The 19,171-nt window shown below is 43.6% G+C and overlaps 3 protein-coding genes across 7 annotated transcripts; 2 read left to right on the top strand and 1 right to left on the bottom strand.

The window, feature by feature from the left end:
* The first annotated feature begins 596 nt into the window (after positions 1 to 596).
* On the top strand, positions 597 to 4,479 carry mylpfb (myosin light chain, phosphorylatable, fast skeletal muscle b). The gene is made up of 6 exons (XM_061705706.1): positions 597 to 658; positions 901 to 999; positions 1,848 to 2,028; positions 2,365 to 2,443; positions 2,540 to 2,588; positions 3,677 to 4,479. The coding sequence occupies exons 1-6, from the start codon at positions 656 to 658 to the stop codon at positions 3,776 to 3,778; spliced, it is 513 nt and encodes a 170-aa protein (XP_061561690.1). The 5' UTR covers positions 597 to 655; the 3' UTR covers positions 3,779 to 4,479.
* A 768-nt stretch (positions 4,480 to 5,247) lies between these two features.
* On the top strand, positions 5,248 to 13,237 carry pgap3 (post-GPI attachment to proteins phospholipase 3). 2 transcript variants are annotated; one of them, XM_061705700.1, is made up of 8 exons: positions 5,248 to 5,693; positions 7,499 to 7,596; positions 7,824 to 7,976; positions 8,061 to 8,123; positions 8,931 to 8,992; positions 9,786 to 9,922; positions 10,060 to 10,264; positions 11,173 to 13,237. In XM_061705700.1, exons 1-8 carry the CDS (start codon positions 5,480 to 5,482, stop codon positions 11,234 to 11,236), a joined length of 996 nt encoding a protein of 331 aa, XP_061561684.1. In that variant the 5' UTR covers positions 5,248 to 5,479; the 3' UTR covers positions 11,237 to 13,237. The 2 variants fall into 2 exon arrangements, with proteins under 2 accessions (XP_061561684.1, XP_061561685.1); XM_061705701.1 differs by lacking the exons at positions 8,061 to 8,123; positions 9,786 to 9,922; positions 10,060 to 10,264; positions 11,173 to 13,237 and having other exon boundaries at positions 7,824 to 8,042.
* Positions 13,238 to 13,798: 561 nt separating this feature from the next.
* On the bottom strand, positions 13,799 to 18,567 carry si:ch1073-416j23.1 (rac GTPase-activating protein 1). Of its 4 annotated transcripts, XM_061706177.1 has the most exons (17): positions 18,407 to 18,567; positions 17,940 to 18,307; positions 17,604 to 17,806; positions 17,265 to 17,404; positions 16,830 to 16,902; positions 16,713 to 16,766; positions 16,268 to 16,366; positions 15,894 to 16,026; positions 15,699 to 15,787; positions 15,467 to 15,634; positions 15,304 to 15,399; positions 15,037 to 15,238; positions 14,862 to 14,967; positions 14,377 to 14,509; positions 14,189 to 14,297; positions 13,968 to 14,064; positions 13,799 to 13,875 (listed from the first exon to the last, which is right to left on the bottom strand). In XM_061706177.1, exons 2-17 carry the CDS (start codon positions 18,028 to 18,030, stop codon positions 13,827 to 13,829), a joined length of 1,842 nt encoding a protein of 613 aa, XP_061562161.1. In that variant the 5' UTR covers positions 18,031 to 18,307; positions 18,407 to 18,567; the 3' UTR covers positions 13,799 to 13,826. The 4 variants fall into 4 exon arrangements, with proteins under 4 accessions (XP_061562161.1, XP_061562160.1, XP_061562159.1 ...); XM_061706176.1 differs by having other exon boundaries at positions 14,862 to 15,238; XM_061706175.1 differs by having other exon boundaries at positions 15,037 to 15,634.
* Between the last annotated feature and the right edge of the window lie 604 nt (positions 18,568 to 19,171).

Consider the following 19,171-nt stretch of genomic DNA (forward strand, 5'->3'; position numbering starts at 1 on the left):
TACTCCCCCCCCCTCCAAAGCAATTGTGAGACACGTATTACGTGCCTCGCGTACTTGTTGACATTTCTCAGTGATATCACAGGCCTTGTAGTCGCGTGCCATCCCTGGCGCTCAACCAAAGCCAACTGTTTTCAAATTTCATGGCTGTTTATAAATCCTCCAAGGTTCTACTACTCACCCTACCCGCCTTGTAGCCACAGATCAACGCTATCCCAGAGACAGGTGATGATACTTGAACATGCGGGGCGGATTAGCCACTTAGGACTTGGTCTCAATCCATGGCTGCCCATTTTTTGTTGTGATGAAAGGGAATGGACGCTGAGTCTGTGTGTCACTTTGGCCATATTAGTCCACACATGACGCCAAAGTCACAGCCCGTGTGTTGGCATTGAATTCACCTCATTCCAAGACTCCTGATGCCTATTTTGGAACGTGGGTTTATCCAATACGGGCCTCGCCACTTCCTCGCTCCGCCCCTTTTGCTCTTACTTTTCCATTAGCTCTGTTTTCCTGCCAAACCCGATGGTGCGGCTAAAGTTAGCCCCCCACAGGCTGGTATATAAGGTCCTGTGGGGGCCCGGTGCTTACATGTCAGTCACATCGGCTTGTCGTAGGCTTCTCTTCTTGACCAACAGCAACCCAACAAACTTGAGAGATGGTGAGTTTTTGTCTTAAGCTTTGGAACGCAATTTCTCTTCGCATCATTGACTGCATGTTGGGAATTACCAATAAATAATATATAATATTTATATATTACATATAATAATATTTTTTTTTGCATTAGTATGACATTACTAATGATCACAGTCATAGATGCAATCTGAATTCCAGTGCCTTGTACTTGTGACATGTATGGTGACAATAAACCTGAATCCAATGTATTTTACGTTCGCATCCTAGGCACCCAAGAAGGCCAAGAGGAGGCAGCAGCAGGGTGAGGGCGGATCCTCCAACGTGTTCTCCATGTTTGAGCAGAGCCAGATCCAGGAGTACAAGGAGGTAACCTCCCCATCGCACGCAAAACGGCATCATTTGAACGACGCATGTCCAACTGATGACTCGGGAGGGTGGGGGGCGTGACTGCCAGCGACCCCCCCCTCCCCGGTAGCCTCCTATGTGACCCCACGAGAATGCTGCCCAACAGCTGATGGGATTAGCGGTCAATGGAAGCAGGAACAGTCAAATTTAAATGACTGGATAACAGTAACGTGGATGCAAGTAGAGACAGTGATGAAAAAAACGAATGGAAAGATTTAAACACTTTGTGAATCATGGTAATTCAATGCGCCCAAACACCCAAATTAAAGAACTGTCTCCATTTTTAGGGACAGCCTTTATTCATAATCTAATGAACAAGACCAATTTGCCAAGAAAGCGTGTGCCTGAATGATTAATAAAACATCTGACAGCATTTTAATCGACAACCCCATAAAAATAGAACCCATTCTGGTTCTTGACCCTCAAACCCTCCTCTAAACGGACCCCCTTGAAAGCCTCTGAGGTGATGGAACATTGCAGCGAGGAAGAGAATAGTCACAAGACGCAAAAAGGGGACGGGGTCCGGGCACACAGTGGGCGACAGCTGTAATCGATACCGAATGCCTGAATGTTGCAATGGGCTAGTCTGGCATTCCGAGACCATTTTACCACCTCGGGAAGACAAGTGGCCGACCAGCTGCCAAGTCCCGAACGGGTTCCGATGTCATTTATGGTTTCACTGTGTTTGCGTGTGTGTGTGTGTGTGGGCAAAGTGAGACGGGCAACATTTACAAGTTGACGTTGGCAAGCCACGGTCATACGCGTGATTAGGATACCGTGTTTTTGACACGCATGTCATGTCTCGGCAGGCTTTCACAATCATCGACCAGAACAGAGACGGAATCATCAGCAAGGATGACCTGAGGGACGTGCTGGCCACCATGGGCCAACTGAACGTGAAGAATGAAGAGCTGGAGGCCATGGTGAAGGAGGCCAGCGGCCCCATCAACTTCACCGTCTTCCTCACCATGTTTGGCGAGAAGCTGAAGGGTCCGTTTCATAGCTTACATTCATTACATCTTTATTTAAAGTAAACTAAAAACAATCACAACATACATTTTCCTATCAATTAAATACTTGAATTTTTTAGAAAGTGGCTCTTGCAGCCTTTGATTTTTCTTTACGCAGTCCTTTTGAAGAAAAAAAAAAAAGTTTAGACACCGTTGACCTATGCTGACTTTTGGCGAGAGAAGCAGGGTACACCTTGGACTGGTCACCAGTCAATTGCAGGGCACGAAAAGACAAACTACCATTTGAAATGAATGGACACCGTTATGAGCATTTGTGAATTAAATACTCTCGAGTAACTGGATTTCCCTCATATAGGCGCCGATCCCGAGGATGTCATCGTGAGCGCTTTCAAAGTCCTGGACCCTGAGGCCACCGGCTCCATCAAGAAGGAATTGTAAGATCTCGGGAGTTTCCAATTTCAATCATTCCGCCGTCTTGAATCAACAAACGGGTATTGAAATGTTCATTTGCGTCCGCTTTCCTTCTCAAGCCTTGAGGAGCTCCTGACCACCCAGTGCGACAGGTTCACCGCTGAGGAGGTGAGCACGAGCACAGTCGTTATTATTAACGCATTATACTATTAGCGGCTCAAGGGTCTTTTTCCACTGAGGCCTCTGTACAGAAAAATGAAAGGGGTGGACTGAAACATGCTAAAACCAGACCAATATACTGTTGGTCAAACATATGCTAGGCAGTTAAACTTTTTATTATTATAATTTTTTTTTTTGATGACTTGAGGCCTATTTTTCTCCCAAAAAAAAAAAAAAAAAACTGAATCTGAACTCCAGATTGTACACATTCTGTAGTTCTTGAATTTCTTTATAGTTATTTTTTCACTTGGGAAAAGGCCCAGCTGAGAATTGAACTCACAACTCCAGCTTTACAAGACCAGTACACTAACCACTGAGCTACAAAGAATTTCGTGTTTCTGTTTGTCTAATGAAGGCCTGCTAGCTTAATTTTAACGCAGCTTTTAAAATGCCATAGATGGTCTAACGGATAGCGTCGCTTTTGAGGCATTTAGAGCCCCTTAAGCAATGGATATTTAATAATAATAATACAAATCATAATTTGAACATAAACGGCAGAGCAACACATGAAGACAGATAACATAATACTTACAGGCATATATATTCTTTATCCTCAGAGGAGCTAAACTTCCTCAGAAACAGAGACCAGCTCCAAGTACAGCATATCCGTATGTCAGTATTATACTGCCCCCAGGTGGCCAAGGCGCCTGGACTAGAGAAGGAGCAGCACAATTTCCATTGAACTGAAGCAATAAATGTGGTTAGAACGGTTAAATTACTTTACACTCCATTTAATTATGGGAATTCTGTGTGTTTTTATAAAGTACAATGCTATGGAGTGCTATTTTGTTTGGGGGGGGGGGGGGGGTGGCGCTGGAACGGATTAATGGCATTTTAATTACTCTCAATAGGGAAACACGATTTGACATACGTGTGTTGACTTCTAAGTCAAGGCACCACTGTACTCTTTCGGAATACAACCTCTGTCTTGTTTTTGATGAATATTTTAATTGTTAGTCTTGATGGTGGAGTAAGAAGTTTTAGAATCACTGTTATTCATTTAACAATATGATCAACCTGTTCCATCTGTCGTCCAGATGACCAACCTGTGGGCCGCTTTCCCCCCTGATGTGGCTGGCAACGTGGACTACAAGAACATCTGCTACGTCATCACACACGGAGAGGACAAGGAAGAATAAACCTGCCTCACAAAAAAAACCCAAAACAAAACAAAACAAAACCCTCCACCTCACTTCCGCGGCCGAACCTTACCGAACCGTCCTCACGCACCCGCTCAGTTACGCTTGCCAGCTCACTTGGGAAAAGACTTGTCTCCTTTATCGAGACGCTCACAGTGAGAGGACCTGAAGGCTTCGGTGGTGTTTGCGTGTGAGCACCAACGTGGGATTATTTGCAAATCGTCAAAACATAATAATCTCGCTACATCTCCGTCCCCGCCGCTTTACCGTCCATTGTGTTCATAATTGCGAGTTAAGGCCAGCAGTGCGTGCATCACACCTACACTACGCGTTCGCAGTCCGGTGCTCCTACAGAATGTGATGCGTGCACAGCCACTTACTTGAAACAAGTAAGCAGTCTGACCCACTTGGTCTGTTAGTCTCAACCTCGCTTGGATTTTCAGTGGAGGTGTCGTTATTTTGTGGAGGAAGAGTGGGGGTCTTGCACTAAAATAGTCAGCCCTCCGCCCCCAGTCTTTCTCCCGTAAGGACAGGTCAAGTTGCGGGGACGACAGAGATGCTCGAAAGATGACGAAGGGGCAGGAAGGAAAGAAGCAAAAGTAAAACTGACCTCTTTCTTCCTCTCCACCCTCGCTGCTGTTTCCAACCTGTTGTTGTGACTGCATGTGTCTCCGCTGTAACAAAGAAAGAAGTACAAATAAAAGCTCACTCTCTTTCATACCATATTGTGTCTTTTTTTCTTTGTTCGTTTGTTTAATTTGAGGGATGCAATGAAATACAATATGCACAATCTAATCATACACACAACAACATTCTCAGTTTTGAAAAAAAAAAAAAAAACATAAGTACAGCTTTAACAATATGTCTAGTAATGTACTTGCATCATACTGGGAGTTGATCATATTTCCCCCACCACACATGATACAGCTAAAAAAAATATAACCACTTTATTAGAAACACTGTCCAATATAATACGTTGACTTTACCTTGTCAAATTAACTCAAATAAACTGGATTACAGTCATGTGTTACATTAAACTAATTACATTACAGTAATTTATTTATTGTAAGACTCCAGCAATGAAATCCCTTACATTCTGATAACAATTTTATTTATTTACTTAAATTACATGAAATTCAACTTCATATTCAGAGGCAGTAAATGCTTAATTGTGTAGTTGCTTAAAATAATGTCAACTTCATTTTCTTGGAGTGACCAGTATTGCTGTTGTCCGGCAATGAGTCACGTGACGTTTAGACAGGAAGTAAAGTATCATAAGCAAAACGCATTGTCCCTTCAAAATAATATAAAAACGTCGCTTATCAGCGTTTTAAAAACGTCTGTAGGGTAAATCACTATGATTACATGTATATATCGGGTATTTATATTTTTTTATATATATTATTGATGAACTAGTTTGCCAAAACGTACACAACACCATACTGTAAACATTTACTTTGGAAATCGACGACCAGAAGTGAGAGTTCTGCGTGCTTTTTGACGTGTTTTCAAAGGCCGCTCCGATCTACCGCTGTCGTCTCGTCGAAGGCCACTTTGTCCCCACACACGCAGTCACAAATGGCACCTCGATAATGTGGACCGCGGGCTCCCGAACCTCCCGTTGCCGCCGTCGCGTCGCCGTGCCTTCGTGAGCGCCTCCGCCGCCGCCGGGCCAAGACCCCACCGCCGCCAGCCGCCAACATGGCCTCGCCGCTGTCCCCCCCACGCACATCTGTCAGAGCGGCTTCGGTGGTCGTCGTCGTGCTCCTGATGTCGGCGACCGCCGCGGAGGGCTCCCAGGGCGACCGAGAGCCGGTGTACAGGGACTGCGTCAAGCAGTGTGTTCAAAGCAACTGCACCGGAGCTCGGCTACGGCGATACCAGACAGTCCAGTCGCAGTACATGGCACTCACAGGTGACATGTCCATTTTCTTCTTCTTGTGTCGTTTTTTTTTTTTTTTTTTTTAATTAATATATATTTTTTTTTAATGTAACTTGCTCATTTGAAACTGTTCCAGCTCAAATAACCTTCTGGCTCTATAGTGACAATTAGTCTTCCTTTTTTTGTGTAGTGCAATGAATTTGTCTGTCAAAAAAAAAAAAAAATGTGTGGGAATTTGATTTTATTTTTGTATTTTTATAATTTTTTTTGTCTGATTGTGTCCTTTTCACCCCATTGAATACATCGATCATAAACAAGATGTGTCCGGAAAAAAGAAAAAAAAGTTGCTGGACGCGGTATTATGTATGTGTGTGAAATTTTCAAAGATGAATTGATTTACCTGAGACGAGCCAGATCAGACAGATCCTTTTTAAAGACGATTTCAGTGATATTAAGTATCATCTTTTATCAAAATTAGTCACGACTCTTTTAAAATCAAGAGCAACCAGGCCAAATTTAATTTGCCAGAATCACAGCAAAATACATAATTGTGATTATTATAGGGGATTTGAAAGAATATCTTACTCGTGTTTGATGTTTTTTTTTTGTTTTTTTTTTGTTTGAGTATCGTTTGTCAACTGTAAATTTTGGTAAATGTCCGCTATTTGTAACATTTGTACTTGGTCGATAAGAAAATTTTGAAATTGACGAAAACTGCAAAATGTGTCAGTAGTCAAGAGTATTGGTAAGGAAAATAATGCAAATGCCAAGAAACACGGAATACGTGAATACCTTGGCTCCATGATTTTTTTTTATTTTTGTCAAAAAAAATTTCCAGGTGGGAAACAAACCTGAAAACGCTTATCCCCGCTCATTCAAGAATGTTTGCCTTAAAAAAATCTGAATACAAAATACACATTTTTTTTCCCCATGCAATTATAATTATCTGCAGCATTTTACTATATACTATGACTAAATTTGAGATGTCAGCTAAACTTGAAACCGCATGGCCTAATGGTGTCGCTGGAACAAGTTGAAAGCAGGTTTTTCTTGTCTTGCAAGGTGTCGCGAAGGTTTCATTGGTTTCATCACCGTTATTGGGATTCTGCTCTATCGATTGTTAGGTACGTTCCCGGGATTGAGCGATTAATTCCAGTTGCTACTTTCCAGAATGATGCTTATTGAGAGGCTAAGAGGAGAAAATAATAAAGTGGGCCTTGATCTTTTGTTATTTGTCGTACCTTGGGCAGCACAGGAGCCTAAATTGAGCAGAAGCACATATTTTACATTTGAAAACTCTCAGGGCACACTGCTAGTGCTATTGAAAATGAACTTATTTTAAAAAGAGCATAATAATAAATATCAGGGGAAAAAAGCTGCCCACCCTAAAAAGGTTTATTTAAAATTGCCTACGAATGCCAGAAGACGGCAAAAAAAAAAATACTTTTTTTTCTATTACACAATGCCAACGAAATGAAGCTCTTCCAATAGTTCCTTGGAATCAGGATGGCGGCAAAACAGCATTGATGTATTACACACAAACAGCGATTTCCTTTGAAAACAAAACAAAAAAGTGAAAAACTATTTAGAAAAGTTGTTTTTTTTTTACATTTTTAAGTGCTTATTTTTTTTAAAACCTAAAAATATATGTAATTTCTTTGTTTAACAAATCGTTTGCGTCATGAAATGTAAATACGACCTTTGTCCCCACTAGAAAATCTTAAAATATCAAGTGTGTTTTTCCACTACTTATTTTTTCCATTTATTGAACTGTCAATAAAGGGTTTGACTTTAAAATTCAAGCCTTCCCTGAACGGTTGTTCCCGTTTGTGCTCCAGGTTGGACTTGCCGCGATGATTGCCGCTATGAGTGCATGTGGGCCACGGTGGGCGTTTACCTGGCTGAAGGCTACAGAATCCCGCAGTTCCACGGCAAGGTTCCAAATCTCTTTCTTGACTTAAGTATCACAGGATGTGCTCCCAAATTACTGCTGCTGTATAGTAACCCTATGGAGTCAAGTTTGCCATTTTGTAGCTTATAGGTTATCGCCTCAATGTATCCCACAATGCACCTCAAAAAACAAAACAAAAAGGTGATGAAATGATCTTGAACACAGGCACAATTTGTAATAAACATTTCTTGTGTCACGTGCGTGCGTCTTAGTGGCCGTTTACACGCTTCCTGTGCTTCGAGGAGCCGGCGTCCGCCCTGGCCTCGCTCCTCAACGGCCTGGCGTGCCTTCTCATGCTGCTGCGCTACCGGAGCACCGTGCCACGCCAGAGCCCCATGTTCAACACCATCAACGCCTTCTCTCTGGTCTCGCAACTTGACGCTGTCGGACAAGATGATGCGGAGAAGCGGAATTTTTAATAACTTAAGATGGTGGGTGTGTTTCTGCAGGTGTCACTCAATGCTTGGTTCTGGTCCACGGTGTTCCATACCCGGGACACAATCCTCACTGAGGTAATGTGATAAGGCTTTCACGAAACACGATACAATTGGTGTCTTGAATTACAAGTTTAATGTGTTCCGTGACCCCGATCGTAGCTTAGAACTCTTGTAGCTCAGATCATATTTCTTCATTAAAATGACTGGAAATGCCATTAATCCGTTCCAGGCCCCCTCAAACCACCAACAAAGAAACGTAACGTCTTTTTAAATACAAAAATGAGCACTGTAAAGTATTGTACTTTATTTAAAAAAAAAAAACTTATGGTAATAACATCATTAAATAGAATGTAAAGAGTGAAAGAGTTTGCACATCATGATAATTCAATGGGCATTGTGCGGCTCGTTCTGGGGTCCGCAACTTGGCCACTAGGGGCAGTAGAATAAATACGTGAAGACAATAAATACTTGAAGAAGACAGCTCAGTAAGATGCAGTAATATTACTAATATAACGCGGAGGATAGAAAATATGTGATTGTTGTCATACTGTCTTGTCTATAGGTGTTGCTGCAGGCCTTAGCCTGTAAATATCAGTTGCTCGATATCATTGGTGGTTTTGTTAGCCCGTCTATGGCGTTTCACATCATGTGTTAGCGGACCTTGCTAATTGTCCTTCTGTTGCGAGCGGACTAATGGCACTTCACTTCCTTCATATCAATGAGGAAAATAGATGTCAAGGGACTTTTTTTGTAAGAGGTGTTTTGCTGCTTAATTCACTTAGCAGCTTAGCCAATGAGTAAGGTCCTAATGCCAATTACTGATAAGCTTTCCAGCAGCGAAGCACGTCTCTTGCTCTTGATCTCATTTTTTTTTTTTTACAGAAAATGGACTATTTCTGTGCCACTGCAGTCATTCTCTACTCCATTTACTTATGCTGCGTCAGGTAATTGCCAATATTTTCCCCCCAGGAAATAATGTAAAATGAATTCATTCTCTCTGGAGTCCAACTGTGATCATCGCGAAACCTATATTAACTATACAGAGGCTGCTTTAAGTTGAATTTTTAAGTGTAGAAAGAGCTAGTATAATACAGCACTTTGTTTTATTTATTATAGCGCGTACTGCCACCATATACCGTTGCACACTCACATCAACACCCCAAAATTACTATGTTAAATTGCTTATTTAATATGTTAAAAAATTTCTAGTTCATTACATGGTCATTTATTCATTTGATTATTTATTGATGTGCATGCAAACTTACCTGCGAGGCTGACGAGTGTCCTTCTGCAACAAAGCCTTACACTGTTCGATTTTATCCCCCCCCCCCCCCCCAAAAAAAATATAATATTATAACATTGGCAACTATATTGTCGCACGGCTTCCGCAGAACGAGGAATTCGCTGGGCGCTCGCGAAACTTCTCAGACATTTTGAGCGTTCAAGAGCGTCAATAGATTTGTTCTCCAGCTATTTTCACCACATTAAATTGGTTAATACAGTGAAACCCTGCGATTGGCGGGTAACGGGGACCGGTCTGGACCGCCAATAGTGAAAATCCGCTCATAATTGACGGCCATTATATTGCATTGGGAAAAAAACTGATAATTTTCTTTAAACCCCCCAAAATCTTTGAAAAAGTGGAAATAAAATGGCAATAAGCATTTTGGTGATTGGTCCAAGCCCTCCGCCAAAACATTTTCTCTCATGTTTCCCCCATTTGTTCGTCTGTGGCAGAACGTTGGGCCTGAGGCACCCGGGGGTGTCCAGCATCGTGGGGGTGCTGCTCATCTTGGCCTTCACGTCACACGTGTCCTACCTGACCTTTGTCACCTTCGACTACGGCTACAACATGGCCGCTAACACCTCCTTCGGTGCGACGTACGCCGGGGTGGCCGTTCCGAATTCTACAGCCAAATATGATCAAAACGATGCTCGACGGATGGCCCCCTGGCCTGCAAAAGGCTTGTTTCTGCTCGAGACTTTGTTTTTCTTTTCCTATCATTTCAAGGCATGGTGAACCTGCTGTGGTGGCTGTGCTGGTGCTGGAGGAACCGGCGGACGCTGCCGTACTGGTGGAAGTGCGGCCTGGTGGTGGTGCTGCTTCACGGCCTGGCCCTGCTGGAGCTGCTGGACTTCCCGCCTCTGCTTTGGGTCCTGGACGCGCACGCCATTTGGCACCTGAGCACCATCCCCGTGCACTTCCTTTTCTACAGGTGGGGCCGCTCGCTCGTCTCCTCTTTCGCCCTAAACTTGTCTCAGAAATATTTTGTTTTTCTTACAGACCGAATGTGTTTGTAAATGTATTTACCTTACAAGGTCATGTTGGACATTCCAACAGCACCTGGTCCCCATTCTCAAAATGTATTCAGAGCAGATACTTTCATTTATGTGATAGCCTCAATATCCAGCTTGGTATCCATGTACTAGTGCATGCTTTTTCCACTACTAGTGCCACTTTGGGCCTACTAGAACGTAAGTAAACCTTAGTAACCTATTGTGGTGTAACACTACTAGACCCAACTCGTAGGCATGTGTCACACACTAGTAGCCTCCTGGACCTTACGAGTAGCACAAACATTTCCACCGATAGGTTTCCCTCACTAGTAAGATGTCCATGTACTAGTACACTATTTGTCCTCACGAGGAGGACAACTTCGGCACACTAACAGAAAAACTGTCACACTCGTAAAGTTTTTATCCACTGCTCGTGCCACTTTTGACTAACTAGTATGCAATTAAACCTGAGTAAACTATCGTTAATCCTTTCGCGAAGTGGTCCGTACAAGGTCGCTATTTATAAAATTGGACATTTAGCGCTAAACCAGTGGTATTAGTTGCGCACAGATGTCAATTAGTGCACAATTTTGCCTCACAAATAATGTAGTTGTGCTACTAGTGTGCAAAAATGTCACATAGTATTGGGAAAAAAAACGTTACACGTTGAAAGACAGTCATTCTACTTGTAGAGTGAATTGACATTGAGCACTTAGTACTTGTACACTCTTTGTCCTATAGCATACTAGTAGGAAAAATAACATGTTTGGTATACAAAAATAAAAAAACGAAAGAGGAGATAATGTTGTCTCTCAAATTCTAAATTGGTGTCTACTGGCGCTTGCAGTTTCCTGATAGACGACAGCCTCTACTTGCTGAACACAGAAAAGCTGGGCGTCAAAGTCGAGTAGGAACTGAGCCCCGTCGTCCGACACCGCCGCAACTCTCCAATCATGGCCGCCGGACACCCCGACGTAGAAGTAGACCCGCCTCCCACGTGACCTGCATGACACCTTCCATCAGGCAGAACCGTTTACATTGTTTTATTATTGGTATTTATTTGACATTTTATTTTTCGTTCTATTTGCATTTGCCTTATTGTCCATATGTGGGAAAACAGAGTGAAAGTGAAACGTTTGAATATTTAAGAATCCACTTTTTTGTTTTGTATTTTTTTAAGCTAAGTTCAGCCCAATATGCAGTTTGAGCTTCCCTACGATAGGTGGTGCCAAAATCCCCTGAAAGTGTCTGGGTACATCTGTACCAAAAGTGGGAGAGTGGTGCCCCCCCCCCCCAGTCCTGTGGATTGTTCGAGAAAAAATGGGGTGAGGTTATGTTTGAAGGTCATTTTAGCTGACTGAGATTTTTCTTTTATTTTGTGCCTCTGTTGTCTCCTTTGCTGCTTTTGTTAATCTTTTTTTTCTTAATTCGATCACCTGCTCCCTTAATTTTATTTTTGGTGCTTTTGTTGTTGTTATTGTTGTTGTTTCTACTAGAGTGGGATGTGATCATGAAATGGAAGTCTTTTATTCACCTGGATTGCCTTTTTAGCGTGACGACAAATTGAAAAGAATCAGAAGCGTTTCTGAAAGAGTGTTATATATTATGATATTTAAAGCAAAATTTGTATTGTAAGTGTTTTAAGAAATGTCTTGATGGCTTTTGTATGGATTTCATTGCTGCAACGGTCCCTTCAGAATGGCACGCACGCACCCCCAAAATGCCAACATGCTTGCGCCCGCCCCCTCCATATGTGCACTTAAGGGCCTGGCTCACTGGCAGAGTGAGTCATCAGTTCGATATCGCCGCGACTCCTTGGCGACCCCGCTAGTCTCCAGGAGGCGCGAGTCGCCAACTAGTCTCCAGGTCAGTGAGACGACGGGCTGAGAGATCCACACGGCAATGTATTGAGTTTGGAATTCGGCTCACGCCTTTCTGTTTTGAGACTGAACAATGGCCGCAATGTGTGTTTTTTGTGGTCACGCACAATTGGATGGTTGCTGAATGTTCTGACACGGGCGTGTGTAAAAGTACACTCACGTGATAATTTAGGATTATACATGTACAGTGGTGCCTTAAGATGCAAGTGACCCGACTTAACAAGATTTTCAACATAAGAGCAGGTAGTAAACAATTCTTCAAAAAGGAGGCTTCAAGCTGTTTAATGCCAGTTGACGTTTACTGTCAAACTAAACAGCCATTTAAAACTACCACACAACTTTGCTTTCCGCTAGCTTAATGCTAGCACACAATGCAAAACACCATAATAGGGCTAACAGATAAGCGTCAAGCGTCGCAATGTCAAGCGTCGCAACGGATATTTGAACACAAATGGTGCATCAACACGTAGACAAAATACAGAAAATATCACAGGCATGTATTTATCCTCTGTGAAGAACTAATATTATTGTGGGTTACTGAGAAGTGAGCGACTCCATTTATAAGCCGTATGTCTGTACAATACTGCCCCCAACTGGCCAAGGCACAGACATGAAGGAGCAGCGCAATATCCGTTGAATTAAAGCCAAACAAAATGAGGCAAAAACTGTTTAATGCTTAAACACAATATAAATCTCTTCAAAAAAAGGATTATTACTACTACACCTGAGTCATTTACAGCAGCAAAAAGATTTGTCCTCGTGACTATTATACTGCCCTCCGGTGGCCAAGTCTCGCACACCAGGAGTCGTAATAAATTCATGATGCACAAATTGTTAATTCTTTACATATGTTATTAACAGTTTTAAAAAGTATATTACAGACTGCTGTTTTCCAAATGTCTGCTGTATGGCTGCGATTTAACAAATTAAACTCGTATCTCAAGGCACCATTGTGTACATGTACATCAGATGGGTGCAGTGGAATGCAACAGTCCTGAACCGCGAGCTTTTAAAAAAAAAAAAAAAAAAGATTGTTAATGAGCATAAACAGTCAACCTCATCTGACTTAGCATGCGTGAGTTCATGTGTACTTAATAAATTGGCAAGTGAGTGTTTACATTAGTGACTGGTGGGATAAATTTAGCTTATCGAGATTGGGCAATTTGATTTGATGTCGGGAACGAGAGACTAAATCATTGCTATTCATGGATGGTTGTCTTATAACAAGCAAAATTAACATTTAAATCCCAAAATTATTTTCAGTGCTGTATTTTATGGGCTAATGTAAGTTACCATTAAGTGGATATATTGTTGCTTTTCCCATCTTCCTTTTTCTACATGCCACACCCCTCTCGAGTGCACATCTACTGCGCCCTACACAAAGGTCCACCTCACAAAATTCACACACAAAAAGTAACATTTTAAGATGTTGAAAAAAAAATAAATATTCTTTGTTGATAAAGAAAGACTTGAGGCTCATGTGTTTTTGTTGTGTAGAAAGTAAACTCATTTCCCTACGACATCAAAATGCTCAGCCAGTTTAACATTTCAATTTATTTTTATTTCTTACAAAACAAAATTTCTGAAATAATACTTGCTACTAAGCTGGATGAACATTGTGTCAGCTGGGTGACGTGAAGAACCTCCTCCCCGGCTCGGCGCACCCACTGCTGAAGGAAGCATTCATTTTTCGAAATTAAAAAAAAAACAAAAACATGACAATCGGACAATAAAAGCATCGGAATCGCTTTCTTCATCTTACCTCCCCACGTTCTTAGTGCGACTTTGAACGAACGCCCTGCCGGGCACGCCCTGGTAACTGCTCAGCTCGGGCGACGTTAGCGGATCGAAGAAATGAGCTAAAAGGGACCAACGTCAGAAAACTTCAATGTATACTTTGCCCGTGCCACACAAGTAATTTCTGAGTAAAGAATTCAAAATGGTGTCACAAGAGGCCACATGATCGACGAGTGTCAGTCAGACCTCCCTGTCCTTGACCCTGGTTGCTGCTTTTATGCGAAGAGGAGACTGCGTGGACGCTGAGCACACGCCTCCAGTAGTCTTCGGGGAGCGACAAGAAGCGAAAAACGACCTGACAAAGGATGTGGACGTACTTTAATGTCATGTCAAGTGTGTCTACTGTACATCGAACGGGCTGAAAAGCTCCTCACCTTCGGCTGAGTATTGGTGTCGCGCATGATTGTTGACGGCGACGGTTCCGCCAGTCCGTGTCCCACCAGGGTTGGTCCAAAAACCCGGGAAAGATTATTCTGGTCCATCTGACACTGTGGACTTTGCATCACTCTGAAACATGAGGACACATTAGTTTTTTCTGCTCCTGTGGTTCAATGCTGGCAGGCATCGTTTACGTTATTAATCCTCGATACATCAAGGGTCTGTGTGTACAACTTCCTACATGATGCGCATTTGGAAGACAAGACGCTTGTCTGGGTACGACAGTCAAAGCCGGGATTCGAACTGCCGACCTCTACCAAGTGAGCCACAGTCGTCCTTAGCCGTATTAGTTTAAGCAGACTGTTTATTGAAGATTAAACATGACTAAACCATGCAGCAATGGAAGAAATTCCAAATGGTTTGCATACTTTTCCTCCAACTACTATTCTGAACACGTCTGCTTAAAAGTGTTACAATTTACTTGTGGAAATGAAGCATGAGGAAGGCCAGCGTGTCTCTGTGGGGCTTGGGCAGCTCTGCGACGGCCCGGATCACGGCGGCTGAACTCTTCTGCCCGTCGCTCATCTCTGGCAACAAAGTTAGGACGTGACGGCGCGAAACAACACTGCGGCGATCGGAGGAAGCCTTTATCGTACCCGAAGCCGCCATGAAGTTGCGGTGGAGTTTGAAGGTGACCAGAGGTTCTTTCAGCTTCCTCAGGAAGTCTTTGAGGAAGCCGCAAACCACGTGGATGTCCGAAACGCTACTCAGTTGTAACTGCGTTTTTTTCCCACCCAGGAAGCGATCGCGCAATTCCTTGACCTGACGCTCGCCGCCGGGAACTCTGTAGAGGCCTCGCTGAAAGCGGAAAGAAAAGTCTGGACTTTTCCGGGACTCCGGCTGACCGCCACCGGCGAGCTCACCTCCTGTAAGCCCCGCCTCTCGATCTCCTTCACACACGCAACGATGAGCGCGGGAATCCTTGGATGGGTCGTAGGAGCAAAATCCTCCAGTGAGACCTGATGAGCAGACGCATGAACGCAACGCCCTTGCTAACTTTTTGCAAAACGCCTGAAAGCTCGCTACCATCTGCTCTGCACTTCCTGCGGCTCCGGCCGCCCTGGATGCGCACGTCTCCGCGCATTTCTGTTTGCACTCAGGATGAGAAACGATGCGGCAGTTCCTGCACTTGAGAGCCACCTTGCCAAAGCGGATCCTCTTCCCGCAAGGCAAACACATCTCGGGCCGGATCACCTGGCAAAGGAGCGGGAAGTTTACGGTAGAACTTTCAAACAGGAAACCAAAAGGAGTCTCTCACCGTTTTAGACAGAAAGACGTGTTTCTGACATTTTTCCGTCCGCACTTGAGCTTCATCGGGATCACACGGAAACCACACAGAGGTTTGATCTGCGGCTCAAGAAAAAAAAAAAAAAGAAACTATTATAAACTATAGACATGCTTTTACTATGAAGTCAATGAGGAAGTTGATAAATAACATTTCTTGCCCAACAACCTCTGGCACTGTCAGGAACAGCAAATTCCTGTGTGAGGTCTTCAGGCGTCTCCTGCGTGATTCCGACCACCGTGTGAACGCGACCTCCAGTGTCAGGGGTCGTCACTAATGCCTTGACGGTGGTCTCCACCTCCTGAGATGCAAACACGCCCGCACGACTAAAAAGTGAAACTTTTTTGGGGGGGGGGGGGTCTCAAACACTTTCTTCGCTCTGCTCGTGTCGTGACATTTTGTTTCGTGACATTTCCCGACATTTATTTTATTTTAAACATTCCAACAACGCGAAAAAAATTCCAAGCTCCCCAGTCGTCGGGAAGACTGATGAGATTTCATTTGCTTTCACGCATCCCCGATGAGTTTGTCAAGTTTCTCACCTTCTCCACAGTTTTTTGCTCCGGCAGCTCAATAGAAATATTCCCGCTTCGCCCTCGCTTTGCTACCGGTGCAGCAACGGTCACACCCATCGACGAACGCTGCAGAACCAGAACAATATCAACTTAAGAAACACAAGTACGTCTTCACGTGAATGCCCAATGTTGTCGAAAGGTTGGCTCCGCGGGAAATGATCCAATTTCAGGTCGTTGGACCGAAAATGTTATTATTTACTACAAACAACGCATCTTTGCTAGCGACGGATAGTGCCAGCCTATCACTTTGTGGTCAACTTAAAAAAAAAAAAAAAAGGTCCAAATTTCACACTGGGCAAATACATTCGTAGTTAAATCGTGACAATTATCCTTATTTCATTCTCACACTTCCTTTGATCCATTTGGTTTCACTAAAGGTTTGGAAACACTGGGCTCGTCAATGTTAGCTTACCCTCCTCTCTCGGGCTCGGGACCTGAGAGGTTTAAGTATACTTGCGTCCAGGTCCTGGAAGCACAAAAGCTCCAAGTTACCAACCTTCCGTTGTATTCGTGTGTACAATGACCTTACCATGTCGTCATCTGTCCGATCGTAGCTGATGTCGGAGTGCGAAAAGAAGGACGACTCGTCGATGGCGGACAACCTGACGCACGGAGAGTTTGTTAAATGTAGCGGCCGGGCGCTCGGTACTACTTTTGTCATCAGGGATGGACATTAACTTTTTTTTTTTGGGCAGACCAGCCACTGTGGCTCGTGGTTTCCCAGAGTTGCGAGCCACTCAGCATTTTCACTAGCCACCATTTTGTTGTTGGGCAATAGAGGTTAGGCGCTGACAGAAATGTATCCCGGTCAAAATCCATTCTTCAACAGGGGAATGGGGAAAGGGTCTGACAAAAGATAGTAGTACATTTGTCATGTCGTCTGAAATTCGCCTGCATATGGCGGGTGTTAACATCAAGCCCTTTATCATCATCATTCATCATCATCGCTGCTGACTTTTTTTACCGTTTGCTGCTGCGGTGCAAGGTCTTATTGGCACCTTTGTGTTCGAAGGCGGCCAAAAGGGATTTCTGCTCCTCGTTCAAACACGCGCTGGATTTGCTGTCGTGAACCAGGATGTCGCACATGAGCTGCATCTGCCTCTGCTGTCCACATCAACGATAGCACGCTTGTTAACCTTAACCCCCTAACTCTGAATGAAGCAGGTTGCAAAGCTTTTCGGTTTCTTCAATTCTGGTTCAAACCCAAAAACTTTTCGGGTTTCTCTAGATCACCAGATCTAAAGCGCGAACTCTAAACACGACTGTTCAATTGTACCCGGTCGCGGCTGTGTCGCTTCCTTACCAGGTACTGATAGTCGCCTTCAATCTTGTAGCGTTTCCTCATCTCCACGTCCAGCTGGTTGCGGGCGTGCTTGAGTTTGACCTCCAGCCCGGCTTTGGCCACGTCCGACTTGACCAGCAGCTCCTTGTACTTCTTCAGCTCCGTCTCGGCGTGCAGCCATCGCTTCCTGACGCTCTCGACGTTTTTCACCACCTCAATAAACTCTGGGAGCAAGTGGCACAAAAGACCGGCATTCACTAGCATGGAAGTGATTTTGGTTTCATTTTTACTCCAAGTTATTCATCCGGCATATTCTTCCGCACGTTAAGCATTTTACACACGACGGGCCAGACTCACCAAGCTCTGTGTTCAGGGCATTTTCCTCAATTGTGATTCGCTGGAGACAGAGAGCTAGCAGCTCCTCCATGATGAGTCGAGACTCTCCCATCCCTCGGCAGCATTACACAAACTCTTATTGTGAAGGGCTTCTCCTTCTTCCTGTGTGCTTGAGAGTTGATTCAACTCTTATTGTGGCGCTTGAGAACGTGTACTTGCGACTGGGCAGAGCAACCATAACATCATCAGAACATCTTCCTTCCATTCGCCTGTGTAATTCAGTTTGGCAACTTCGACTCTTCCAAATGTGATTACAGCCCGTCAGAATGATGTTGTTGCAAGATGAGCGTTTTGGTCGAAAACGAGCAACGTGGTTTATTGTTGAACAGCTAAGAACACACAAACAATTGGTAGCTTGAACCAAACGCTGCATTTCCACGTGATGAGAATGATGATGATGATGATGATTGTAATCGTTAGGAACTCACATTTTGCAGGTGAAGGAAGCGTTGCGGGTTACTTCTGTTTCCCGCGTGCGTTTCTCGTCGCCGTTGCCTGTGACGTCATTTATGCAGGTGGGCCAAGAAATACAAAAAAACATAAAACGAAGAAAAAATGAATAATTCATCCATTTGTCATATATTTGCGCAAACATGAAATCAATTTGTTTAGGTATTGATTATTGATTTTGCTGTTTCGTTTCCCCCGTGATCCATAAAAATACCAAGGGGGAAAAAACATGCAGTGACGATGAATGTCCACTTGGGGGAGTCACATGTCCGGATGATGACGTTGAGGCGCGCGTCGCAGCTGAGGATGCTGGGAGGAGGAAGATGACGATGAGCGGGAGGAGGAGCATGATGAAGATGATTACTGACCGTCTAACACACGCACACGCACACACACAGGAGCTAATAGCTAACTGCTCCATGCACGCACACGCTGTTTACATGCTGGCAGATTCAGCTCAGTTGTATTTAACTTTTAAATTCAAAACATTTGCATTGAATCTTTAAGAACTGTTTGTTGTAAAACATTTCTTGCGGTACAATTTGTATTTAAGGTGCAATGCATTTAAATTGAGTCATTAAATACACCCCCCCCCCCCCCCCCCCCCTATGTTTCAGCGCAATGGTCATGTTCAAACTGTGCATAATTTTAAGTGGTTTCAACTTTGTTTTTCAATGCAGCACAGTACATTTGTTAAGTACAGCTCAGTTATATTCAACTTTTAGGTTCAATAGATTTGTATT

The sequence above is a fragment of the Phycodurus eques genome, chromosome 19, assembly GCF_024500275.1.
Source record: "Phycodurus eques isolate BA_2022a chromosome 19, UOR_Pequ_1.1, whole genome shotgun sequence".
Taxonomy (NCBI): domain Eukaryota; kingdom Metazoa; phylum Chordata; class Actinopteri; order Syngnathiformes; family Syngnathidae; genus Phycodurus; species Phycodurus eques.

Bases quoted from the DNA above. Each gene is read 5' to 3' on its own strand.
- si:ch1073-416j23.1 (XM_061706173.1), bottom strand. From the start codon at position 18,030: ATGGGAGAGTCTCGACTCATCATGGAGGAGCTGCTAGCTCTCTGTCTC. The intron at 14,065-14,188 runs GTCTGACTGACA...GGTCCCTTTTAG, and splicing joins CCAGGGTCAAGGACAGGGAG to CTCATTTCTTCGATCCGCTA. The intron at 13,876-13,967 runs GTAAGATGAAGA...TGCTTCCTTCAG, and splicing joins CGCACTAAGAACGTGGGGAG to CAGTGGGTGCGCCGAGCCGG.
- pgap3 (XM_061705700.1), top strand. From the start codon at position 5,480: ATGGCCTCGCCGCTGTCCCCCCCACGCACATCTGTCAGAGCGGCTTCG. The intron at 7,597-7,823 runs GTTCCAAATCTC...CGTGCGTCTTAG, and splicing joins TCCCGCAGTTCCACGGCAAG to TGGCCGTTTACACGCTTCCT. The intron at 7,977-8,060 runs GTCTCGCAACTT...GTGTTTCTGCAG, and splicing joins CCATCAACGCCTTCTCTCTG to GTGTCACTCAATGCTTGGTT.
- mylpfb (XM_061705706.1), top strand. The intron at 1,000-1,847 runs GTAACCTCCCCA...ATGTCTCGGCAG, and splicing joins AGATCCAGGAGTACAAGGAG to GCTTTCACAATCATCGACCA. The intron at 2,029-2,364 runs GTCCGTTTCATA...TCCCTCATATAG, and splicing joins GTTTGGCGAGAAGCTGAAGG to GCGCCGATCCCGAGGATGTC.